The sequence below is a fragment of the Podarcis cretensis genome (assembly GCF_951804945.1).
Source record: "Podarcis cretensis genome assembly, chromosome: 9".
In the NCBI taxonomy this organism is placed as follows: Eukaryota; Metazoa; Chordata; class Lepidosauria; order Squamata; family Lacertidae; genus Podarcis; species Podarcis cretensis.
The window spans coordinates 38,740,088-38,766,913 of record NC_137178.1 but is presented as its reverse complement, the minus strand read 5'-3'; the positions used below and the strand labels follow the sequence as shown (position 1 = coordinate 38,766,913).

At 39.8% G+C, this 26,826-nt stretch overlaps 1 protein-coding gene across 4 annotated transcripts in view; it reads left to right on the top strand.

Annotated features, from left to right (window-relative positions):
• Positions 1–26,826, top strand: part of SLC10A7 (solute carrier family 10 member 7) — a 130,726-nt gene that overhangs the window by 77,524 nt on the left and 26,376 nt on the right. For 2 of the 4 annotated variants that reach the window (XM_079990621.1, XM_079990623.1), the window contains exons 6-8: positions 7,169–7,204; positions 13,718–13,801; positions 23,208–23,373. In XM_079990621.1, the coding sequence (XP_079846747.1) occupies positions 7,169–7,204; positions 13,718–13,801; positions 23,208–23,373 (286 nt within the window). The remainder of the gene's footprint in view (positions 1–7,168; positions 7,205–13,717; positions 13,802–23,207; positions 23,374–26,826) is intronic. The other 2 variants (XM_079990622.1, XM_079990624.1) reach the window with 1 other exon arrangement.

Here is a 26,826-nt window from a genome sequence, read left to right as displayed (position 1 = left end):
GCCAGCAAAGTACAGTATAGGCTAGCCGCTAGCCAATTACAAAGCTAGCCAGAGTGAGTGAGTGAGTGAGTGAGTGGGTGGCAGCAGGGGCTTTTTCCTTGCTGAAAGCACCATACAAGGTAAGGGTAAAACAAGTGATTTGAAGGTGTCCCCAGCTCTTTTTTTGATGACGGGGAGGGATGGAGAGGTGACAGTAAAAGGCACAGAATGACTGCAGCTGGAGAGGCTGCAATTTTTAGACTACATACTTGGGAGCAATCTTGTAGTAGATCCATAAATGTCAGTGGGATAGCTCTAAAATACATGGTTTAAAGACTGGCATCTTAAGCTTTAATTCTCAGTCTCTGAAGAAGTGCACCCTTAGCAAAAGTCAGCCAGAGTGATTCCTTCCTTAATAATTAACTCGTGGCTTAAAAAAAAAATCTTCATTGTGTTATTGCATTGCCATCTGGTTTGGCAGATAATAAGGGCATTGTGCATATTTTTGAAAACTAAACACCTTCCCTATTCAAGTTAATATTCGAAACTCAAATAAGAAGTTAGTTTTTAATCTTCTGTAGGAAGATAAAAACCTACCCCTCGGTGCCTCTTTTCCTTTCAGAAAAGCATAACTGGCTTTCCCAAATATGACATGTTAGATGATCTTCACTGTAAAGAAAAGTGCATTTACAGGTTCCTGATGTGACTGCTTCTACACAGAATCATTCTTTGTATGAGCATTTTGGGTCAGGCTGTGAATTCTCCTCTTCTTCTCCTTCCCACTAAAATCATTGAAATATATTCTGTCGGTCTTTCACATCAGAGGTGTAAATGGATTTCTTGAAAGTTTTTCTTCAGAATGGTAAAAGGCAATCACTTTACAACTTTGACTCCATTACGAGCTGCAACACAAAGCTACAAAGATACCACCCGAACTTTGAGAATACTCTGCTGCTGAGTGACCTTGCCTCCACAAGGGCAGATACTGTACATACTCTGTGCAAAGAAATGCTTGGGCAGAATCTCTGTATCTCTGTATGCTGCTTGTTTGATAGCACTTGCACAAGAAGCACAGTAGAGGGAAGAGCAGTCAAGTTTAAGTTTTGAGAATGGTTCTGTTTTACTGATGGCACTTTTGTGTGCCCTGTGGTGGAAATGAGATTATCCCTCCCCCCCCCCCCTTATTTCTTAATGACACCAGCATTGTATGGTCATAGTTCATATACTGTACAGATACTTATATTTGCTTTCGGAATTTAGGTGTTTCATTATACAGTAGTATTACAGTACTGAAATTGCAGTACTAAGGAAGAAGTTCTGAACAGCACTTATTTCCTCATTGGTAGTATTTGGCTCCTGTGGAAACAGGAAAAGCAACACGACCTCTTAAAATACAGTGGTGCCTCGCAAGACGAAAAGAATCCGTTCCGCGATTCTCTTCGTCTAGCGGTTTTTTCGTCTTGCGAAGCAAGCCCATTGACGGCTCAGCGGATTAGCGCTATTAGCGGCTTAGCGGCTTAGCGGATCAGCTGATAAGCGGCTTAGCGGCTTAGAAAAAGGGGGGGAAGGGGAAAAAACCTGCAGGAACTCGCAAGACATTTTCGTCTTGCGAAGCAAGCCCATAGGGAAATTCGTTTTGCGAAGCGCCTCCAAAACGGAAAACCCTTTCGTCTAGCGGGTTTTCCGTCTTGCGAGGCGTTCGTCTTGCGGGGCACCACTGTATTTAGCTTTTAAAGCTTTTATACATAGGCAGACTTCCGGGTTAGCGCGATCGGCTAATGGCGGATTCCCTCCGAGCTCTGGAGGGAATCGGCTCTACTGAAGACGGGTCCTACTGCGCCAGCGACGCAGGGACCCTCAGAAACCGCAGGCGCGGAAGCCTGCGGACTTGGTGACTCGGTGGGCACCTTTAAGCGCCCTCCCTGACCCACGAAGAGCCTTTTTAAAGGCTACGGAGAGGGTACGGGGAGCGGCGTGGTGCTGAGAGTAGACCGCTACTTCAGTGGAGCGAAGCCGCGAGCCATGGCCGGACAGCGCTGACTTTTTTCCCAAAATTCGGACTGGAAACAAATAACCCGTGAGTAGAATGGAATTTGGACTTTAAAATCTATACCTTTGAATTCGGTACAACCGGGGATGTGCTAAAGGGAAGTCCGCACCCCCTCATCTACAAACGATCTAAAGCAAGGATCGGTGGACTAAGGTGGAGAGTATTATTTTTGGTGTTAGATAAAAAATATTTCCATGAGTTTGATAGAAGTCGTCTTTGTGCTGGAGAGAAAGTGAGGAGTTTTGGAAGCTTTTGTGTAAACCCCCCCACCTCCCGAACCCGGGAGCGTCCTGTGTGTGAGCCGGAGGAAAAAGAACAAGGCGTTTGACAGCTGTCAAAGGAGCTGTCAAACGGGCGGCTAAAATTTAAGAACTTTGTTATTTAATAACTCTCTGAACTAAAAGTGTTGCTTTTGAACTGAGGTGGCTGGAAACAACGTAGTCATAAACAACAAAGTAACGGGCTGTTGGAAAAGGACTATCAAGCAACTGTAATCCCCCTAGGGGGAACTAGAGACATTACAATGGCTGCAGAGGGAAAATTACTGGCAGAAATAGAAAGAATGTTTTTTCTCGTGGGAATCCTGCAAGAGCAGAGTACGGCTATGAACAAAGAACTTATGACCTTGAATCCCAAAACAAACGACTCTGCTGAATGCATAAAGGATTTGTCTGATAAGGAATCTGCAGCTGACCCAGAAAAGACTTTTTTGGAACCGGTGGAGAGAAAAGAAGGAATGGAAAAAGAACAGGAAAATACCAATCAGAAGCCCATATTGCCAGGAAATAAAGAAGAAGATCCTTGGATTACAAATCTGCGAAAGATGAGAAAGATGAAGGAGGAAGTCCCGGGAGCACTTGGAATATTGGAATTCAAAAGAGTAAAGAAATATGATTGGGACTTCTTCTTTGAGTATGGGAGATCAACTGACTTTTTGCAGCAACTGCTATTAAGTATCTTGGATGGAAGAAAATATGATGTGACTGTGACAGAATTCCTTCGAGACCTGAGGACCAACAAAAAGGGCTACCAACAAAATCGGCAGAGAGAGACTGACAGAGACTTGAAGGCCTCTGATGTGAGGAATCCGGGCTAGGATAATTGTTTGGGAAGGGATGGAAACTGGGGTAGGGAGGGAGGGGAGAACAGAATCTCAAAATTTTATGATTTTTGTATTTGGCCATTATGACATATAATTAACAAAATTACAAAGGGAGAAACTCGTGGAAGGGTAATTAGGTCGACCTTAGAAAAAAAAGATTTAATGTTTAAAAGAGAATTGGATAAATTAAATTTGGATAAGTAAAAAGGATTAAGTTTAAAAATAACAATAATATGTTAAAGATGTGAGATAAGAACTTGCTGAACTAATTATTGGAATTGGGATGTATGAAGGGGGGATGGGGGAAGTCAAGGAAAGGGGGTAATGAAAATAAGAGTCTAAAAATATATATGTTTTGTTTTTGTTTTTGTTTTATAAAATGTGAAAACCTAATAAAAAATTTTATAAAAAAAAATAAAGCTTTTATACATAGGCAGTGACCATTAGGCAATGCATTTGAGTTCAGAAGAAATGCAGTTTTTAGTTACGCTGTGCAACTTTCAGCATACATTTGTTTATATTTTTAACAAAATGCAACCGTCAAATGAATCTCTTGATATATAATTCTATATGTAGCAAAATATCTAGTTTGGGTCCTCCCTAATTTTTTCATGTGCTTTGTTCTATATCACCCTACCCCCTATATGTTTTCATGTACATCAAAGTTCAGTAAGTTGCTGATAAAGGCTTCAGACACCTTGTAAAGACCTGCATTTTCTCCCAGGCTTTCCCTGACCCATAAAATCAGACCCTTTTATGTGTCTGAATCTTTCTGACTCCTGTTTTTATTTGTTTTTAGTTACTTTTGCTTTGCTTTTTTATTGGTTTCAGGTTGTATCTGTGTTTTCATGATATTGTTTGTTTTTTATATTGCACACCATTTAGAGATTTTAAAATATTAAGCTGTTTATAAATGCTTTTAAGTAAATAAATACCATTTCCCCCTTAGCTTCTAAATATGGGACAAGAGGCTCATATACTGTAAGCCCCTTGGGTAATCGTTTAGGCTTAGCGGAGTTTCCATCACAGAACAAAGTTTGCCCCCATAAATAACTGGCCTAACCCCACCCTATGACCCCCACAACACATGCCAGAGACCTGCAGTGTGTGCCAATATTTCAACAAAACCAGCTGCCTGGAAATTGGTAGAACTAAAACAAATTCTTTTCCCTCAGTCCTTTCCTGACAGTGACATTAAAGACATTAAGAAAGTAGATAGTTAAAATCTGTTGAATTATTGTAATGAAGGGCAAAACATATGTTTCAAAAGTGGTTTCTACTGTATAGAACAATCTCTTTCCAAACACATGTGAAATATAGATGTTTTGTGCTTTCTCCACAAACAATGAAAGAGAGTGAACAGAACTGTCTGGACATGTGTCACGTTGAAAATAATTTTTCTCCTGCCTCCTCTTTCCTCCCCTCTGTTTTCTGGAAGCTCACCTGATCTTAGCTTTTTATCCCACCTTCAGACTGTCTGTCGTGAAAGTAAAAAGCATTTTAAATTTGAGCAAGCATATGGTGGCTGGGGTGAAAACCAATGTAAGGCCGGCATTTTATTAAATTGTATTTATTTCATTGTAGCTGATCTGTATGCCAGTGTGTTATAATGGTTTGAGTGTCAGAATGGGGACTGGGAGACTCAGGTTGAAATCCCCACTCAGCCAGGAAGCTCATGAGGTGACACATTCTCTAAGCCTCACTGGTTTGTTGTGAGGATAAGAGGGGGGAAAGAGAAACTTTTTATATCACACTAAGCTACTTAGTAGAAGAGTAGGACAAAAATGTTCTCTATGAAATAAAGAAGGGTGCACAATTATTAGTTGTGTTAAACATTTATATATGTTATAGTTAACAGTAACAAGTGCCTTTCGTTATCCAAGTGCCCTTTGCATTCATTGGCGAGAAAACTAGAGCCACTGAGTAGACTATTTAATCTGTGCATTTCTCCCTATATGTCCACAAATAGAAGGTCTGCATTCCAGCAGACTCTCTGAGGAGCCCAGGTCCCTACAGGCTCTCATGTGCCTCTGGCATGAAATACAAATAAATATATGGTCCAAAATAGAAAAGCCTGTGTCCTGAACTGGTGTAAGGAATCCAGATTTTTGTTATTTTTATTTCAGTTCATAGCCTGCCCTGTCCCAAAGGTCCATAGCAGCTAACAGCATGTGCATTTTATGTAGAGCCCTTGCCTCACCCTTCTTCACAACAAACTTGTGAATGGAGGTCATGAATATTTCCTTTTACGAGTGTGGAACTTAAAACTGAGAATGACATGTCAAGGTAAATCAGGGAAATATGGTAGAGCAGGGATTTAAACCCAGATCAAAGACTGTGGACCACTTTGGGTTTTGTTTAAACACATGCACACACACATATATATAGATTAGTCCTTTTGTAATGCAGAAAATTGTAATGCAGAAAATTATACCTAATAGATATATTTTTGGGGGGAATAACCTTAGTTTTTAATGGAAGGGCTAAGTAAGATCTGTGAATTAATATGCATTAAGTAGCAGGCTGTTTTATTAATTTATGATAAGTATTGAAGTATGACGGAGTGGGTGAAGTGAGAATTACCATTTGCTGCTGTGAAAATGATGCTTGTCATGTTATCTCTCAATCCTAAAGCGTTGTCTTAAGCTTTGTCTTCATGAGACTTAAAATCTTGTATTATGCCCAGTGATCAGCCTTAAACCTCTTTGCTGTCACTGAAGAAAACAAATCTTTTGCCTTTCTTTGCCTGGGGGATGTGGAGAGCTGAAGTGGTCCTATGTGACCAAATTAGATGAAAGACTTGCCTTCCCACCACGGAGACACAGAGTCTAATCAAGTGAAATGAGTTCTGAGATCTCCACTCACTTCCTAGAGGATATCAGTTTACATTACAAAATCATGCGACACCTAATTCATCACAGTTGATGCAGACTTTACTCAAGAGAGGGCCACAGCTCAGACACGGATAGTAAACCACCTGTCCCCTCTGTGGAAGGTGTTGATTATTAAGGCAGTGGGAAGCAATGGTGGGAAGGGTCTTTTGACCTGTATTTTATGTATTTTACATAAAGGGAGAGGGAGATGTCAGACTTAAAAGTGGAAAGATGTATACTTTTAATTATAGTTAACATAGATCATTCCTACCCCTTCACCTACATATGAAGCTAAACTTTTTCTTTTTTTCCCCAATTTTTTTTATTACATTTTCCACAGTTATAACAAAATACAAAAAGTGAAAACAAAAAGAAACATACCAAAGGGGGGAAAAACAGTACAACACATTACAAGAGAAATACAACCAAAACGACACCATAAAAAAGAAGAAAAAATAATCTTAATACCTTAAAACCCAACCTTGCTTACATATTGATTGACTTCCTCTAATCCCTCCCTTCTGAATTTACTTGTATTTGAATGTAACAGCTTTGCAATATCATTATTAAACAACAATATTCCAATTATAATCAAATATGTTCACTTTTCTTACTATTCTAAATCCGATTTATTTAATTGAATCCTAATTTAATCCTGGGCCTTTTTGGTACTTTCAAGTAGTTCCTAAGTTTTTTATATTACAATATTTATTCAAATAGTCCTTAAATTTCCTCCAATCTTCTTGGTATTCCTCTTCTCTCTGGTTGCGGATTCTTCCCGTCAGGTCAGCTAGTTCCAAAAAGTCCATCATCTTCATCTGCCAGTCTTCCACTGTTGGTAATTCTTGTGTTTTCCAATTTTTGGCTAGTAAAATTCGAGCAGCCATTGTGGCATACAAAAACAATTTAACATCTTTCTTGGGCAATTCCAAACCTGTTATTCCAAGTGAAGCTAAACTTTTTCTGTTTGTTGGCACAGAAGTGTTTTTAAAGTTGTATACCAGTTCAGCATCACAAATCATGGTTGTATGTTACAAGAAAAGTGACATAGCAGTGGCTTTGTAAATAGATGGCCAAATGTTTTTCAGGGTGATGTCTAATGTCTTCATGCTTCCATATTTGGTGTGGTGAAGAAAAACTAATCAACTTCTTGATTTCTTTCAGGGCATTGTGATAACTCCCTTGCTCCTGCTGCTTTTTGTGAGTATCTTAATATTGCTTTTCTTTCTGTCATCATCACCATCATCACATTGACTGTTAAGTAGTGTCATATTGGATGTAGAAAATGGGCCATTTTGAATGTTCCTGACTATTTTCAGTGATCAAATACACATGACTAGTTCTTGACAACTTTCTAAGTTGATATAAATAAAAATGTGTCATGGAAGCAGTTATCACCATGTGCTCATCTAGGTTAGCAGTTGCATTGATACCAAAACAAGGAACAGCATTAAATGGCAGGTAACTTACTGGAAGATCTATCTTCTCCTATGTAGGCAGTATCTGCTCTAGATTTTGATTTGATTTGATTTCTTTTACTCCTATGCTGCTTATCATTCAAATGAATCCCAAAGCAGTTTGCAAACAGTAAATAACAGTAACATGTTAGAATGTATTAAAACATCATAAATACAGCATGGATCGTACGGAATAATTAACAAATCATCAGTGAAACAATTACCTTCTTTATAACACTGTTAACAAAGCAACTACTAAAAAATAAACTAGACATCACAATTAAAGCAAAAGTCATATGATTATCAATACATTATTTATAATTAATAAAGCAATATTAACCCCCTCCTGAAGATTCCTCTGGCTGGAGGTTGGGCAGCAGAGGTGAAACCAACCACCCTCTGATGGCAAACAGATTTTGGGGGACGCTTAAACAATATAGTGGAAATGTAAGACTTGGCAGGATTTTGTTTTTGGAAGTAACGGGATAAATGTGCTTTATATCTGTATAATTGAAAAAATATAGCGCAGGTGGCGCTAGGGACGCAGGTGGCGCTGTGGGTTAAAGCCTCAGCGCCTAGGACTTACCGATCGAAAGGTCGGCGGTTCGAATCCCTGCGGCGGGGTGCGCTCCCGCTGCTTGGTCCCAGCGCCTGCCAACCTAGCAGTTCGAAAGCACCTCTGGGTGCAAGTAGATAAATAGGGACCGCTTACCAGCGGGAAGGTAAACGGCGTTTCCGTGTGCGGCTCTGGCTCTGGCCAGAGCAGCGATGTCACGCTGGCCACGTGACCCGGAAGTGTCTCCGGACAGCGCTGGCCCCCGGCCTCTTAAGTGAGATGGGCGCACAACCCCAGAGTCTGTCAAGACTGGCCCGTATGGGCAGGGGTACCTTTACCTTTACCTTTAATTGAAAAAAGAAGGAAAATATATTTGTGATTTTCAGGTTGCCATTTTTAAGTACAAGATAGGGAATCAATGAATATGTATTTCTCAATCCTTGCCTACTTCTTTTGATTGAGATAAACAATAACCTTCATTGGAGATATTAAAACACACACACACAGAGAGAGCTAAAATGGTGAACAGGTTTTTTGTGTGTTTATCAGGACTATTATCTTGTATGATGACAAATTGCTAAAGCCATTGGGGCTATTAACCAAATTTTGCTCACAATTACCTGCTGCTGGCCTTCAAATCAGGAGGCATATTTGTTCACCCATTGTTCATCCATTAGTTTGGTTGAATTATATTCCTGGAATGAAACCAAGAGACTTTATTCTGTGTTTCTCAAATGTCGTCTTTGTTGCTTGGTGCTCTGTATGTGACTTTGAATGAGGGATTTCAGAGGAACGTTTAACAATATATTTAATTCTTATTTCAACCCTACTGAAATAAGTAGCTAATTTCCCATTTGGTTTGCATGGCTGTAGTTGTGTAACAAGGGAGAAAGGAAATGACACAAAGAGAAAATCAGCTATGAATTATAACTTAGAAATCTCCAGAGAGGAAATTTTAGGTATGGTCTACTATATAGAAAATGTTTTTGTTTACCTGTGTTTAACCTAGAAGGGTTTAAATATCCTAGAAAATTTAGGGTTCCATATAGTGAACTAAAGTGATATGCTTAGAAAAACTAAGTGAAATTTCTTTATGCATTGCTTAGCTCCCTACACATATTTTTCTGGTTCACCTGACACTGACAATGCTGGGTAATACAGCAAAATTGGAGCATAAAGTTAGTTGAGACTGCCAACACTCCCTCAGCCTTTGACTACACTAAATCCCCAGACCAAATGCAGCAATTAAGAAAAGAAATGTGGACTTTCTCTTCTGTCAAACTTGGTCACTTGTTCTGTCTTTGAACTAATGGAGGTGTGTTTCAGAATACATTAAGGGTAAAGGTAAAGGACCCCTGACAGTTAAGTCCAGTCGCGAATGACTCTGGGGTTGCAGTCCTGGGACCAAACAATGGGAGCTCACCCCGTCGTGGGGATTCGAACAGCCAGCCTTCCGATTGGCAAGCTAGGGCTTTACAGGGAAGATTTGCAAGAATAAATCAGTGGGTAGGAATAGGATGAAACCCTTCCACCAATACTCTTCATTGGTGTTGTGAGGGTAGCAGGATATGTCTTGGTGCCATCTTAAAGACTTGACCACCTTCCTTCCTTGCAGGGAAAGGGGTGCTTAGACTGAGGGGATGGTGTGCTTTTGACTATGTAAGGAAAGTGAATGTCATGAGCAGGATATTTGTTTGTGCCAGGAGCATGTGTTGATGAGGTTATGTATGAGGGTTAATGAGTAAAAGGGAGATTGGTGTTATTTAACTATATTTTACTCAGAGTACCTATTGAAATTAATTAACTTGACTAAATTAGGCCCATTAATTTCAGTTGAATACCATCGTATGTGTATGTAAACTCCGTGAATTTCCATATTTTCTAGTAACAAAAACCATTATTATTTATTACTTGCATTTATATTTTGGTTTCCTGACCCAAAAAGGAGCCTAGAAGCAGACTTTTTAACTTTTACTTCCTATTCTGTACTACCCTCTAAGGTTTCAAAGCAGCACAATAATGAGTATATTAATCTGTATGTGTAATGTAGTAAGATAAGAACTTCTCCTTCTAGATAGGTTTACATTTATTGATTACAGTTTATATTTTGTGCTATTTGCACAAAATTTATTACTGGTAGCTTTTAATACTTCACACTGCTTTGCTTCCACATACTTGTTAATGTAAAATGAGTAATATGAAGTAACTGTTAAAGAAATGCTGAAGTACACAAAGGGAAGAGTGAGCACTTACAATAAATTATACATTTTGCATAAATTATTAATTTTCTTAAATGAATGGTATTAAATGTAAGACAGTTTTGTATTTGAAAGAATACTGTGACCGAACTTAATATTTGATTAATTCCTTTCAAGAAAAATATTCAGGATTTATGTTACCTTAATGATGGGTTTTTTTGGGTCTCATGTAATTGTAACCTCACTTAAGAAACAGTATCTTCCAGCCTTTTCAATTTTAAAAGTCATTTCTGTGTCTAATTAAACTTTGTTAAAGTGTTACTGAGCCTTTGTTCCCAATTATACTCAGCTATATTCATATCTGTATGAAAATTTCTGAATAAGTGGACAACCTAAAGAAAATGATACCATTCATTCATATGATAGAAAGAAAACATCTCTACTGTACTTAAAAACACTTTCCACATGGGATTAACCCATTCCAGTTGCTAATAGTGGATTTTGTTGACTCTCTTCTGTAGTACCTGACCCCTAGTACTTAATGTGAGCTATTGAGAATTGAAAATCAAGCCTGCCCCCATTCAAGGGCTAAACTCAAATGGCCCCATTTATGAATGACACATTGGGCAACATTTCAGCAGCATGCTGAAAATAAAGTCTTGAATGTGTGGGGGGTTTGTTTAAGTTTGTTTAAGGACACGGAGCAATGGATCCAAACTACAAGAAAGAAGATTCCACCTAAACATTAGGAAGAACTTCCTGACAGTAAGAGCTGTTCGACAGTGGAATTTGCTGCCAAGGAGTGTGGTGGAGTTTCCTTCTTTGGAGGTCTTTAAGCAGAGGCTTGACAACCATATGTCAGGAGTGCTCTGATGGTGTTTCCTGCTTGGCAGGGGGTTGGACTCGATGGCCCTTGCGGTCTCTTCCAACTCTATGATTCTATGATTCTAAGTGTTCACAATGCTTTGTATATCTGTCAAGTAGTACTTCATTTATTTGAGTTCACTATCCTGTGCAATGTTAGTAGCACAATATTTTTGTATGAAGAGAAACTTTCCACTTCTTTGGCTTATCCTTTTTTCTTAATGCATTCACTCACTTTTATTGAAATTCTTTCATTTGTATCAGTCATTTTGACACTAATAAAGCAAATAGTGGGGTTTTCCACTCTCCTGGAATGAAGGCTGAGCTATATTTCTAAACCTGTGAGGTAAGAGGGTAGGATATGACAACAGGGAAAGAGAAAGATGAATTGTAATGTACATTTGGTCAGCGTTTTAGCACAATTTTTGTTTGCATTTTTGCTGATTTTGCAAGGGTGAAAATAGGATGGTGAGTTCATATTTAGACTATTTAACCATAGACTCAAAACCATTTGACATGCTACCTTTCACAATATATGTTCAGTCAGCCAAGCTCCTCCAGTGGGCTGGGGGGCGCTGAGTGCATGTTGAGTGAGCTAAATAGACACATCTGAACATTCACAACTGTCCTGAAACCCAACTAACAGAGTTGCATTCCTCTGGACCACTTCACTTAGATGTATCTTAGGAATATGTTACTAAGAATAATGTAGAAATCTGTCTGCTGAAAGGAGGACAGTGGGAAAATCTCCAGGGTTTTTTGTTGAACTGGAAGTTTGGATAGATGAAGTCAAATATATGAATGCTGTCCTATCACAAATGCAATAGGAAGCATTTGGAGATACTAGAGAAGCAGTATACGGTGCTGTTAGCAGCACATATTGTTCCAGTTTTTAGTTTCCAAGCAGTCACCAAGGACAGCATCCTGTAGGTCACACTGCAGTATTCTTACTTTTGAGTTTGCAAAGATCCTAATTACTCTCCCTTGGTCTGGGGTGACAAAAAGCAATACCTCCATCTAACTAATTTGGTGTTGGGAAAATGTATTCCTGGCACTGCCAGTTACTAGGCTAATAGGCATGGTGTTGGATCCAGGGACATCTGAAGACTACAAACAGGAGCATCCTGGGAAATCATGGATATGGTGAATCTTCTTTTATTGGAATACATTCCTGTATATCCCAGGAACTTCCTTTTCATGTTTTTTGCAGAACTAGCAGGTACCATTTGGTAGACATTCCTGTCTACACCTTTACTGAACTGTAGTTTTAGGTTTAGTAAAGCATATTCTGCATCCCTGTAGTGAAATACCTTCACTCTCAGTTCTCTGTAGCAGACAAAAGTGCAATCAGATGATTTCCTTTATTTATTTAAACATTTATACACGGGGCAATTGACAGCCAGTAGAAACCCATTTAAAACACTGAATCATAAAACCAGTGAGATTATTAAAACAGCAGAGTTTAAAGGAAAGTGGCAACATTTGGAATGGTGTTTGGAGACAGGTTGTGGATTCCAGATAGTAGCTTAACCAACCACTGTATCCTTTATTAGCTTGAATTCCTAGAGATGTTCTAGTGTAGATTCTACAACCTCAATATGATTAGGAGGATGCAAGAACACAACCTGGCTTTCTTTTAAAAAAAATGTTTACGCTCTGAGGAGCATAGCCCTGAGGACTGCCTCTGAAGTGGACTTAACGAAGTGGATGAGGGATTGCAATTTGGCACAACTGATATGAAGTGTTTCATCTGACTCCACTAATGCAATTGTGGCAGTTACAGATGCAGCATCTTCCTTGGAGAATACCACAGCTGTGATATTTGTCCTCTTTGCCAAAAAAAAGGAGAGAAATTGAACAGCTGGTCTGAGAGAGAAATAAGGGCCTGAAAGTTGATTTCCATCTGAGAACTCTGTACCAGGGCAAATCTATCCTGTCTTTTGGTGTTTTTGTTTTGTTTGTAAACTGGAATAGAAGTAAGGTCACAATTATTTTGCAAGCCATGGTTAAAACTAGTAACAGTGTTTTAGAAAAGCCTAAAAACTAGGATACCCAATAAGGTTTCAGGACATTTTCATTGTATTTCATTTTCTTTATATTGTGCTGAGAAGCATGACTTTATGTTTTATCCTGTGATCTGGGGGTAGGAGACTTGCAGCCCCCTAGATGCTAGATTTATTACATCAGATTATGTATGTTCGCTGTATGGCCTTGGGTGGGGAGCCTCCTGATGTGGCTCTCCTAATGCAAGCAACATGGGAGATAGGATGGAAACCTGCAGAACTTGGTTTAACATGGGTGGCTAACTTGAGGCACTCCATATGCTGTTGGACTCCAACTCCCATGAGCCTCAGCCAGCATGGCCAGTGATTAGGGATGATGGGAACTGCATCTGAAGGGGCACAGATTCCCCATCACTAATATTAGCTGTGTAATCAGTATTCAAGGCTTGCAAAATTAGAACATACACAGTGCAATCCAGTACCTGTCTACTCAGAAGTAAGCCGCAGTGAGTTTACACACATAAGTACAGATTTATACAGATTTATGTTTTATATATCTGGACATTTAAACTTATTGGTAATTCATTAGCAGTTAAAATTCCATATTAACATCATGCTTTTAATTTCTTTCACAGCTTGGATCCTCCTCCTCTGTGCCTTTCTCATCTATATTCTCACAACTGTTCATGACCGTTGTAGTTCCACTCATAATTGGACAGGTATGTTTTTAATATACATATATAATGTTTCTAAAGTCTTATAGACTGTAAAAGAGAGGAGTCTGACACTTAGAAAAAGGCCTCTGGATAGTGACATTTAATAACAGAGAGATGACAGTGTAATGCTCCCTGAAGCCACATTGATTTTACTTGAGAATGAGCAGCTGTCCCTCACTCCCTCTGATGAATCTTTTACATATCTATCTTAAAAAAGTGTTTGGGAACATGAAGTAGGGGAAGAAAATGGTAATCTTGGTGTGAATGAGCTGTGAAAGTATCGTAAAGGTCTGCAAATGACTTGATTTAGAAAAAGTCTCCTTGATGAAGCTGCACAGCTAATTGTTTCAAATCAAATGTGGTTCATTGCATCTAAGCATGTGCTAAAGTAAAATAGATTACCCAAGAACTAGTTGTGCTTGCTAAAAGAAATTAAGCATTTCTGGTTATCATTTTTCATGTTTGTTTGTTTGTTTGTTTATATGTGTTATATATTCTTGTAAGGGTATATAATGCATTAATTTATTTATATTTTATTTGAGTATTTGTATACTGCGTTTCAGGAACCTGCATGTGTGTGCATATATCCATATTGGTCAAGGCCCAAGCAATTTGTTTAGGCCTCCCAAGGTGAAAATTAGGATAAAAATACATACATGCTATTATTTTAAATAATAGTGTATATATGGATTTTTGGGAGTATATTAAGATTCATGGTTTTGTACACAAAAAATAAGGTTAATATTAGGTTATACAGGCGACTCCCCAGTTATGTGGGGGTTATGTTCTGGGGGGCCCCACACATAAGCAGGGAGCACCCACTAAAAAGCCTCTAAACATCCATTTTACCTGCTTTCCATGCTCTCCAGTACCTTTGCCTCTAGATTGCAAGAAAAAGCAGAGAGCAATACATCTGAGCCCACTGTTGAGTAGGGTACTGGGCAGCAGCAAGAGCTCCCACCTGCCATTTTGGATCCCATAAATTAAAAAAAATAAATTAAACATTTATTTCTGGAGTTTGGGCTCACTGACATCCTCTTCAGGCCACAAGTCACAAGGATTATCCAGCCTTCTCCCACGATTTCAGAATTTGAATTTATTTATTCCAGTTAAGTATAAGCAGCTAAGTTTTGCTCTGGGACCCACTTTTTGCGTACTGCCTAAATACCATGTATTTCATACATGGATTTTTTCAGGAAAAATGTTTATCCTGTCATTTTTGAACTGTACTTGTGTTACAAGAATACAAGTAGGCCACTGCATGTACTTTACAGATAAGTGTACACTAAAAGCCAGTCTGGCTACTTTAATAACATGCTTGCACATTATACATATATGTATGAAGTTACCAGTTATATTAGTTGCATGACATGTTGATGTTCAGGTCTTTTGACTCTAAAGTCAGAACATATTTCAGCTGTTTAATAAACTAGAAGTTAAAAGCACACATTCAGAATGTGTGTATCATTAAGCTCCCATATAAGGATCATATAATGAAAATGATGATCAAACACAAAGTACCCAGTTAGATTAAGGCTGCATGTTTACATCACCCTACACCCCCCCTTGCCCTCACTCTGAATAGAGGTGAAAGGGAGGCATGTCCCTGTTGCCAGGCAGCGGGATGACATTCCTTTTCTTTCTGTATTGCATTGGTAGTTTCACTGCCCACTGATGTTGCATCACCTCTAGTTCTTTAGGTGACCTTTAGTGAAGGAATGAAAATTGAGGTGTGCATTTAATGTGCATTTAATGTGAATCCCCATTTACCTTCTGCTGTATCAAGTTAACTCTACCCAGTTGGATTGAGAAATGTAGGAAGCCTCAGTATACTGATTCTCTACACTGACTCACAACATGTACCCCAGGATTTTAGACAGGAGTCTCCAAGCCACATCTGAAGATTCCAGTAATTGATTCTGGATCCTTCTGCATGCAGAGGATGTGCTGCATTGCTCCTAAGCTAAGGTTCTTCCCCGTGTGTTATCTTCAACACCTGCCCTTCAATACCCTACCCCTTTACAAGCAGTTTAGTGGCCTCAGAAAAATATTCATGTAGAAAAGACTTTGTTGAAGATTTGTCTTGACCTTATATTATTTCAGTGCCAGATAGATCTGGGTTGCATTGTGCATGAGCCACAGTGATGTGCTGGAGCCAAATCTTCACAATTCTGTACCACATGTGGTAAAATATTTCTGCATGATATAAAGCACTTTGTTCACCTGTCTCTAAGCCACATTGCCCTATTCTCTGCCCCCCCCCAATACTGGGACTCTGGACAAAGATTGTGGCCTCTTTTGTTTGTGTTGTCTCATTCTAACAGGATTGTGACAGGTACCAGAAAAATGAGTTCCATGACAGTATTTCCCTTCCCTTTTCTGCTGTCCTTCTCCCTTCTCTAGAACTAAGTGCTTGTGACAGACTTTTATTTTATGTTTTATTTTAAAGAGTGATTTATGATTAAAAGTTAATGAAATAGAATTTTCACAGTGCTTTTATTATATTCTACCAGTTTGAACATTTTTCAAAGCAGCACACCAAAACCCACTGTTCTCTATGAATAAATAATAAAAGCCATGTCTGTACATTATCATTCATGCATTCTGTAGTTGCCCACTGGTGATTTGTTTGCCAGCCTGAAGTGGGCGCTTCATATTAAACTGTCCTTAACTAAAACTCAAATTAGTTATTACAATTGCACCGATTTAAAATGTAAATATATAGATATATGTAATTGAATTCTACTTTGTAAGCTCACTGGGTTGCTCTCTTGAGATATAGTGATTCTGCCAGTGAACTGTAAAGTGGATTTTGCAGGTGGAGTGGTCTATTCTGTCCCCAAAACATTGCTCAAGCAGGAAGCAAATAATTATTATTATTTATATTTGTTAGTCGCTTTCCTCACAAAAGCGTCCAGTTAAAACAAACGCAACCAATAAAAACTATAACTAATAAAAACTATAACTAATAAAATCTATAGAGATAAGAGAACAAGGGCCAAAAGTCTGGATAAAGAGAAGAGTCTTTGCTTGGCTTTTAAAAATAGAGACAGGTCGTGCAAGGTATTCCTCCTTGGGAAGAACAATCCATAAGCAAGGAACTGCCACTGGAAAAGTTCATTTTCATGCCTCAGATGATGATTGCAGGGTCTGGGGATAGATAGTCCTTGGGGGAATTAGGGTCCTGAGCTGCATAGGCTTTAAATGTCAAACCCAACATTTTGAATTGAGCCTAGAAACTAAATGGTAGCCAATGCAATTGTGCCAGAATTGCTGCTATATGATCAGAGTGTCCTGTCCTGATCATCAATCTGCTTGCTGAATTCTGAACCAGCTGCAGTTTATAAACTGCCTCCAAAGGCAGCCCCATGTAGAATACATTGTAGTAGTCCATCCTAGAGGTTACCAGAGGGTAGACAACAGAAGTTAGGCACAACTGGCCACTAGCAGAAGTTGATGGCACTCCATGCCACTGAGGGAACTTGAGCCTTAAGTAACTCTAATGGATCCAGAAGTATCTCATGTTACGTATTTGCTCCTTCAGAGGGAGTATAACCACATCCCAAGCTGGCCCCATCTCATCCCTCTGGTCCAGGGAACCACCTGCAAACTGTTCCTCAGTTTTGTCAGAATAAAGCTTCAGTTTATTAGCTCTCATCCAGTCAATTCCTGAGGCAAAGCAAACTTTCCAGCACATCCACTGGCACACCTGCAGATGTAAAGGAGAAGTAGAGCTGTGTGTCATCAGCATATTACAGACAATGTAGTCCAAAATGCTGGATGGCCCCACTCAGCATTTTCATGGAGATGTTAAACAGTGTGGGGGATAAAATCACACCCTGTGGAATTCCACACTAAATGCTCCATGGCACCAAACAGTATTATCCAAGCACAACCACCTGAAAATTACCATCCAAGTAGGACTGGAACCACTGTAGAGCAGTGCCACTCAACTCCACCTTAGCTGTTTCAGAAGAATACCATGGTCAAAGGTATTGAAAACCGCTGAGAGATTGAGAAGAGTTAACAGGAACACACTCACCCTTCCTCTTTCCCAGCATAGCTCACTATTCAGTTTCCATATTGAAGTCAACTGAAATGGATCCCAACTGAAATGGATCTAGAAAGTTGGTTTCATCCAAGAAAGCCTGGATCTGTTCCACAACCATTGCTCAGAGACCTTGCCCAAGAAGGGAAGATTAGCAACTGGTCATTAATTACTTAGATTGTCTGAATAAAATAAGAATTTCTTAAGGATTGGTCTTACCACATCCTCCTTTAAGCAGGCAGAGACCACCCAATCACCATCCTGGCCAAGGCTGACCCCTCTCTCACAGGTTGTCACCCAGACTGAACCAAGCACCTTGACCATGTCTTTGGGCTGTACTAACAGAAACTCGTCCAACCCTTAGGACTAGACAGACACTTCTTGAGATGTGTCTGCTTTAACAGTGAAGTCAAGGTCTTGGCAAATGCAAGCAATTTTATATCCATCTTGCTCACCCACTCAGGTCTTGGTGATACAGACCAGGTCAGCCTTCTTATCCACAAACAAATCATGGTTAGGAAAAATCTTATTCAATCTGGCGTTCAACAGTAATAGCTGCAAACCTGAAGGTTGGCGGATAGGACAACCACCATTCTTCAAGCTGGAGAGGGGCCTGACACACTGATTGTCTATTCTGTGTCACCTGGCCTGTGCCTCCTCTCACTCTATATCTACCCTTGCTCAGAATCACTGTAATTGCCATTTCCCCAGCTGATCTCGTCCCAGGCATATCTTTTCCTCACTCCCTAAAACTGAGTGCCATAAAACACCTCTGAGCAAATCACAGTTAGACAACAACCACCCAAAAGATAAAGTAGCTATAAAGCATCAGCTACGAATCCCCCCTTTTAAGAGCAATTTTCCATGGGAAACTAAAAAAGGAAAACCAATGATAATTTATTCAAGCAAGAACTAGGTTGATTTTATGAACAGGCTTTCAGACTGCAGTTCCTGTGCACACTGAACTTGGTGGGACTTCCTTCTGACTTGTGCATAGGCTTGCCCTTTCAATATAGTTTGGCATTTAAAGTAAATAAAGCTACAGCATTTCTTAAGAAACATTTTAAACTAGAATGTAACTTTAATCCATATAGAAATGGCCCTGTTTACAGCTAAACTTCAGCTGAATTTCAGGAAGAAGCAGCAATCTTCTGGGAGGCCAACACTGTTGAAAAGCTGTTCAGAAAAATTGAGATGACAGATTAACAGCATTCATGCCATAGTTCACTCTTATCTGACACTTGACTTTAACTACAGACAGATGAATTCTTGATAGGAAGGTAAACAAAGGAAAATATAATATACAGCACCCTAAAAATGTCATGAAAGGTTTGTTTTATGGTATTGAATTGCAGTGTTTTTAACATTTAAAAATAGAAGTTTGAAAATGCCCTTCAGATTGTTTAGGGAATTTTAATAAAATGCAAGAGCTTGTGTAACACTCTTCTAAAACTAAATAGAACACAATATTTTGATTTGCATCCTGCTCATTGAACAAGATGTTATTCATAAACACACACATTAATGTATATGATGTTTAGAGACTGAGATTTAAAGAAGCAATAAGCTAAAGAAAAAATAACAAAATCAAAGCAGAGAACATTTGAAGAGGCATATTCTGACATCCGTCTTTTTGGAAAGTACATTGCTACATCAAAATATTAATAGTCAATAAAGGAAATTATATTTAAAACCTTGCATTGTTTTGTGATCTTTTTCACATTTCTTCAAAGGAGAGAGCACTTGAGTCATATGTGTTTCTTTGGGATGCTTAAAGGAAAGGGATTTTGTAGATCAAAGTGGCTGGGAAGTAGCAGTCAGCAAAGGCAGCAGTTCAAAAGTAGAATCTGTTCAGAGCACAGATCCAACAAGCTCAGAACCGTTATAGGGTATTCTATCCTATCCAGGCACTAAATTGCCAATGAACTCACATCTGATTTTTATTAAGCTCCTATTTGCCCCTTTAAAAATAAATAAAGGAGATTTAGAGGACCTCCCATGTAATTAACTTAGATCAAATTTACATTAGCATTCTCTTCCTATAGTGTCATTATTAGAATCACCACTGCAGTTGTACCAAGTGTTGTAAGTTCAATGGAAGATATATAGCATTTGCAGGCAACCCTGAATGCAGTGCCTGCAGTTCTAGATTCAGAAGTTCTTGAGGCCCGACTATGTGTTGCATGGAAGTAAGTGTAATTGAACCGTGATAACCCTTTTATTTTAGGAAACACTTTTTCAGTAGCAATTTCAGGTAGGGAACTGACATGAGAGGAAAGGACTAAGCACGCCACACACCCAGTTCTCTGCTTCAGATTACCACTTCCTGAAGTGCTTTTTCCTTAAATAAAAGGGCTGCCGTGGTTCAATTACATGCGTTTGCATCATGTAATGTGTAGTTATATCTTCAGATAGAAACAGGTGGATAGACCATCTTTTTCAAGTGTGATGTTGGAAAGGTGGCATATGAAAAATGTAACTAAATCCATAATAGATAACTGCAGCAATCTTGACACTCTCTTGCTCAGTGGCCTCAGATGCCTTTGTACGACGGACCATACACCCACCTTTACTTGCTGCAATAGAGTATGACACGGGCATAACTTTTCTTTCTTGGAGAGGCTTATACTATTTGTTTTCTTGTTTTGGGCCAAATCATGTTTGAGATCCTTTGTTGTAGAACCACTGTAGTGTATGGCTAAGCTGGAAAGTCGCCAATTCAATCTCACCTCAACTATACACAAAGTCCTCTGCCCATATCATCTACATAGAAATAATAATACAGACCTAACATACAAGATGGTTGTAAGAATTACTGAGAAGAATGTGCATGGAGCTCTTTGAATATGCAGAAAGTGTTTTATTGTTTAGTCGTTTAGTCGTGTCCGACTCTTCGTGACCCCATGGACCAGAGCATGTCAGGCACTCCTGTCTTCCACTGCCTCCCGCAGTTTGGTCAAACTCATGTTCGTAAAAGTGTTATATAAATGCTAATAATTAATTTCATTATAGTAGCTGTGAAACTAATAGGCTACCCAATGCCTATTAAGATTTCTACCCAGCACCTGCTTTTCATTTATCCCTTTGTCAGTTGTAGCCACTAGCAAATCATTAATTTACATCATGTGATTCCCCCCACCACCACACCATACCACTCTGGATATAGATCAGTATTTCTACCCATAAGCATATATGGGGGAGACTATGGTGTCCTTGCTGCCACTTACCAAGTTCATTGCAGCGGTTAGATTCAGACAGGTGCCTTTCATAACTCGGTCCTGTTGGCGCTCTGCTACATTGGTTTTCTCTCCTTTATCAAAGCCCCATCTCTGGACATGACACTTTCCAAGCCCTGATTTGCAGAAAAGAAGCAGCAGCCAGTCTTTAAAGTCATGTGACCAACGTGACTGAGTTACTCCACCCTTAGTTTTGTGAATGAGCTTTAAATCTAGGTTTCATATTTCCAATCCCAGTGATTACTCCACTGAGCCTGCCTGTTAGTGTGTCTCTAGTACCATACAGAAAGTTTAATATAGAGAACTGTTGTCTTGTTGGTTCCAGAGTATGAGAGGTTCAAAGTAGATTAGTGATCAGCCTTGAATAACCTGCCTTTATTTGAAGAGCAAATATTGGCTCAGTAAATGTGTTATGGCACCTGTTTGTGTGCAAAAGCACATTGCTATTAATTTGTGCTGATTTGGAGTCTGTAGTATCATTCTTGCAAAGCTCCAGGCTTTTCACAGCTGCCTTTAATTAAATTACTGCTTCCAGTCTACACACAGAGACATGTACACACACATTCATTTATTCAAAGGCCTTATGTATTCTACCTTTCAGGGGAAGCCCTCCCAATGAAGCTTATGAAAGATTTTGATTTCTAAAATTTTATTTAAAAGCATATCTAAACCATTTAATATTTCAAAAATCTCTCAAGTGGTGTACAGAAGCAACATCAATGAAAACAAAAATTTAACTTAAAGCCTATAAAAATATAATGGCAAATCCAACAGACTAGCTGGGGCTGATGGAAGTTGTAGTCCAAAAAAGTCCAGATCTGGAGGGTACCAGGTTGGCAACAGCTGGATTAATGGGTAGCATGAACTTTCTGTGTTACTTCATAAACACTGCAGTAATAAAATCTGTTGGGGCATCTCTTGAGAAGTCTTGTTATGTGGTGACTGAAAAAGTAATGCAAGTCCTGGCTTATATAATTTCCTGCAAGTCTAATGTAAGCTTCAGACTTTGATTGATGTCACATAGCACTTTCATGTAGATTAAAAAGAAAGGGGAGAAAAGATGGAACCCTGTAGGACAGGTATGGTTGAACCTGAGATTCTCCAGGTGTTGCCCAATCAGCTCCTATCAGCCCCAGCCAGTATGGCCAACAATCAAAGATGATGGAAGTTATATTCCAGCAACATCTGGAGGACTACAGGCTAGTCACCCTGATGTAATTCCCAGGGGGAATTGGTCTTCCAGCACCACCTTCCGGAATTATGTCACAACTTCGAGGAAGTCCAGAAGGAGGGCTTTGGTCAATAGTAGCAAAATGTAATGACTCCTGTATTTCTAGAACCATGCTGCCATTAGTTACTCTACTTCCAAACAATAAAGGGAGAGGAAAACTGATGAAACAATTTCATTTTCAAATTCCTGAATGTGAAAAAGTTGCACTAAACATTGTAGGCTTGCTCATCTTCTTCCGTTAATTCTGGTATTCCAAAAGCATGCAACTGGCATTTGTCTTTCGATTTACAAAAACTCCATATCTTCAAACTCTGAATTATTTAAGCTCCCACAACACATGCACTTTTGCTTTTCAAGCATGAGTTATAATTTAATTAAAAACTTCTGGTGCATCGCTAGCTATTTAAATATTTAAATGTTCCATGGATCACTTTCGATTATCTGCTCACATGAAATTCCTGAAGATGTCAGATTTTTAAGATTCCCAAAGTTACACTTGGAATTGTCTGTTGATGCAAAGGGGACTGTGATAATTACATACATCCATTAGTATCAGCAGAGGAGATAAACTTTGGGGAGGCTTAATGGGCATGTCTCAGTGACAGCTAGCAAAGAACATTTGGCATGATTAAGGATAGACTTGAATGTACTTGAAAATATACTCTCATTATGGACGCCCAGTGGAAGTTGCACTACAAATGTTAAATTCCCCAGAAGAAGAGTTATGTGGCAGGGAAGCTTTGAAATCCACCGTGGCCGTCATCCAAATTATTCTCTTTTCTTTATGTCTTTCCGCTGTCAGATTCATTTTGTGATGCCCAACTTGGCTCCCTGTGTGCGTTGAAAAGAGGCAACCTGTTGATTTTTCCTCTCTCTCCTCCTGCTATGTTTCAGATTGTCCGAAGATACATCAAGGAGTGGCTTGAGAGAAAGAAGCCTCCGTTTGGTGCTATTAGCAGCTGTGTGCTCCTGATGATCATCTATACAACGTTCTGTGATACTTTTTCCAATCCAAACATTGACCTTGATAAGTTTAGCCTGATTATAATCGTTTTCATAAGTAAGTACCACCAGTTCATTTATAATCCATTTTAAGAGCTGGGAAATGTTTCAAAGGAGCTGTGTATTGCTGCCCAAGGAATCAAGAGCCCATAGTGTACTCCCACATCCATTCTGAGTTTCTTTCTATTGCGACCACATTCTAATATGTGATGAATTGTGGCTATTGAGCACTGCCATGGTCTTTGGATGCGTTTTAGAAATGTGAAAGAAGTAACGCTTGCTATAATTTTCTGTCATAGAAATGGTGTGCCTTAATATGTGGGTAACGCCGCAGCAGCATAGAGTCGATTAAGACATTTGTTCCTATTTAGAAATGATGCACTCCTTGAAGAACAAGCATACTTGTGGGCAGGGGGGGCAGGGGGCGGCGCACCCCGGGTGCCAACCTGGGAGGGGTGCCTCCCCCCCCCCAGCTGTAGCGCAGCCTTTGTACTTGCAGTGACACATGCAAAAAAAGTGGCAACTTTAAAGCACACAGTTGTAGTATTTTACAAAATGAAGGTTGATGGTGTGACCTAGCAGCAACAAATGGCCTGATACAGGGACCTGCTCATAGTCTCAGCAGTGGCAGCTGTCGTGCCACCAGTTACCCACCCTCTCTCCATGCACACACATGCACACAATATTTTGAGCAAAGGTGCTTAGCTAAGCTGTGCTGCCGTGGTGCTCTGAAAGTAGTGTTGCTAGCATCTGCACTGTTGGATAGCATCCTTGGTTTGTTCTGCCACAGAGTCAGCTATCAATTTCAGTATAGATGGGCTGCCAGAACAAAGCCCCTCATTGTAAGAAGAATCCAAACACACAAACGGAAGCATATTTCTCCTCTGTGTGTGCAGAGGCATGTGTGGAAGGATTCTCTTGTGGCCCCTGCAGTACCTGATGTGGCAAAGTGTCAAGTTCTAAATTCTATTGTGCTTCAGTTAGTCTTCCATCTCTAAGCAGTAAATAGCAGAGCCGACTAAGATATGGTCTTCTGGATATAAAATCTTAAAAGGGCATCCACTCTCCATGGGCATTATAGAGCTTACAATATTATGGTTTTCTCCATGGTTAACAGCAAGAGTGTCAGTTTTTTCATGGTGATTTTTTGTAGGATGGTTCTAGTTGAATAGCAGCATGTTGAACGACGTGGCCCAGGGAGAGAGGGAAAAATAGTGGAAGTGAACAGCTGGCTTCGCAAATGGTGTAAACAGGAACGGTTTGGATTCTTAGATCACGGACTGCAGTTTCTTGAAGATGAACTTCTGGCAAGCGATGGGCTGCACCTCACAACGGTTGGGAGGAATGTTTTTGCCAAAAATCTCAGAAACCTCATCAGGAGGGCTTTAAACTGACTAATGTGGGGGAGGGAGACAGTGCTCCTGAAGGTAGGAGTCTATCAACTGATGAAGATGATCATCCAAATGTCATAGACCAAATGGAGCAAACAGCACACAGACCTAGTGGTGGGAAGAAAAAATCCTTAAATAAGAGACACAGGGGAATGATTAATGGACTTCAATGTCTGTACACTAATGCGCAAAGCATGGGAAATAAACAAGATGAGCTTGAGCTCTTGGTACAGCAAACTAAATATGACATAATAGGCATCACTGAAACCTGGTGGGAGAAGTCCCACAATTGGAATGTAATAATGTAGGGATACAATCTATTTCAGAGAAACAGACCAGACAAAAAAGGAGGAGGAGTGGCGTTATATGTCAGGGATGTGTATATCTGTGAAGAGATCCAAGATTTAGAACCTCAAAGCCAAAGTGAAAGCATTTGGGTCAAAATTAAGGGAGAAAACAATAATAGTGACCTCATTGTGGGAGTTTACTATAGATCCCCAAGCCAAACGGAGGACATAGATGATGCCTTCCTGGAACAGATGGCCAAGCATGCAAAAGGAAGGGAGATAGTAGTAATGGGGGACTTCAATTACCCAGATATTTGTTGGATGTCAAACTCAGCCAAGAGCATAAGGTCAAACAGATTCCTCACTGGCCTTGCAGACAGCTTCATTGTCCAGAAAGTGGGAGAAACAACAAGAGGAACAGCCATTTTAGATCTGGTCCTAACCAATGTTGATGACCTGGTTAGTGGGGTAGAAGTGGAAGGATCATTAGGCACGAGTGATCATGCTCTTCTGAAGTTTACTATACAGCGGAAAGGAGCAGCCAAGCATACTAGGACTCAATTTCTTGACTTTAAGAAAGCCGACTTCATAAAACTTAGGGAAGTGCTGGGTGAGATCCCATGGACAGTAATACTAAAAGGAAAGGGAGTTCATGATGGCTGGGAGTTTGTTAAGAGGGAGATAGTAAAAGCACAACTTCAGGCAATACCAATGAGACGGAAACATGGAAGGTGCCTAAAGAAGCCAGGGTGGCTAACTAAAGAACTTTTAACTGAGTTAAGATTAAAAAAAGATGTGTACAAAAAATGGAAAAGGGGGGAAACCACCAAAGAGGAATTCAAACAAATAGCCAGCACGTGTAGACGCAAAGTCAGAAAAGCTAAAGCACAGAATGAACTCAGGCTTGCTAGAGAGGTTAAAAGCAACAAAAAAGGCTTTTATGGGTATGTTCGTAGCAAAAGGAAGAACAAAGAAACAGTGGGGTCACTCAGAGGAGAAGATGGTGAAATGCAAACAGGGGACACAGAAAGGGCTGAACTCCTCAATGCCTTCTTTGCCTCAGTCTTCTCCGATAAAGAAAACTGCCCGACCTGAAGAATTTGGAGCAAATGATTCAGCAGAGGAAACACAGCCCAGAATAACTAAGGAGATAATACAAGAATACTTGGCTAGTTTAGATGTATTCAAGTCTCCAGGGCCAGATGAACTGCATCCAAGAGTATTAAAAGAACTGGCAGATGTGATCTCAGAACCACTGGCAGTCATCTTTGAGAATTCCTGGAGAACAGGCGAAGTCCCGGCAGACTGGAGGAGGGCAAATGTTGTCCCTATTTTCAAAAAGGGGAAAAGAGAGGACCCAAATAATTACCGCCCAGTCAGTCTGACATCAATACCAGGGAAGATTCTGGAGCAGATCATTAAGCAAACAGTCTGTGAGCACCTAGAAAGGAATGCTGTGATCACCAATAGTCACCATGGATTTCTGAAAAATAAGTCATGTCAGACTAACCTGATCTCGTTTTTTGACAGAATTACATCCCTGGTAGATGAAGGGAACACAGTGGATGTAGCCTACCTTGATTTCAGAAAGGCATTTGACAAGGTACCCCATGATATTCTTGTAAAGAAGCTGGTAAAATGCGGTCTTGACTATGCTACCACTCAGTGGATTTGTAACTGGCTCATCAATGGTTCCTCTTCATCCTGGAGAAGAGTGCCACAGGGTTCTGTCTTGGGCCCTGTCTTATTCAACATCTTTATCAACGACTTGGATGATGGACTCAAGGGCATCCTGATCAAATTTGCAGATGACACCAAACTGGGAGGGGTGGC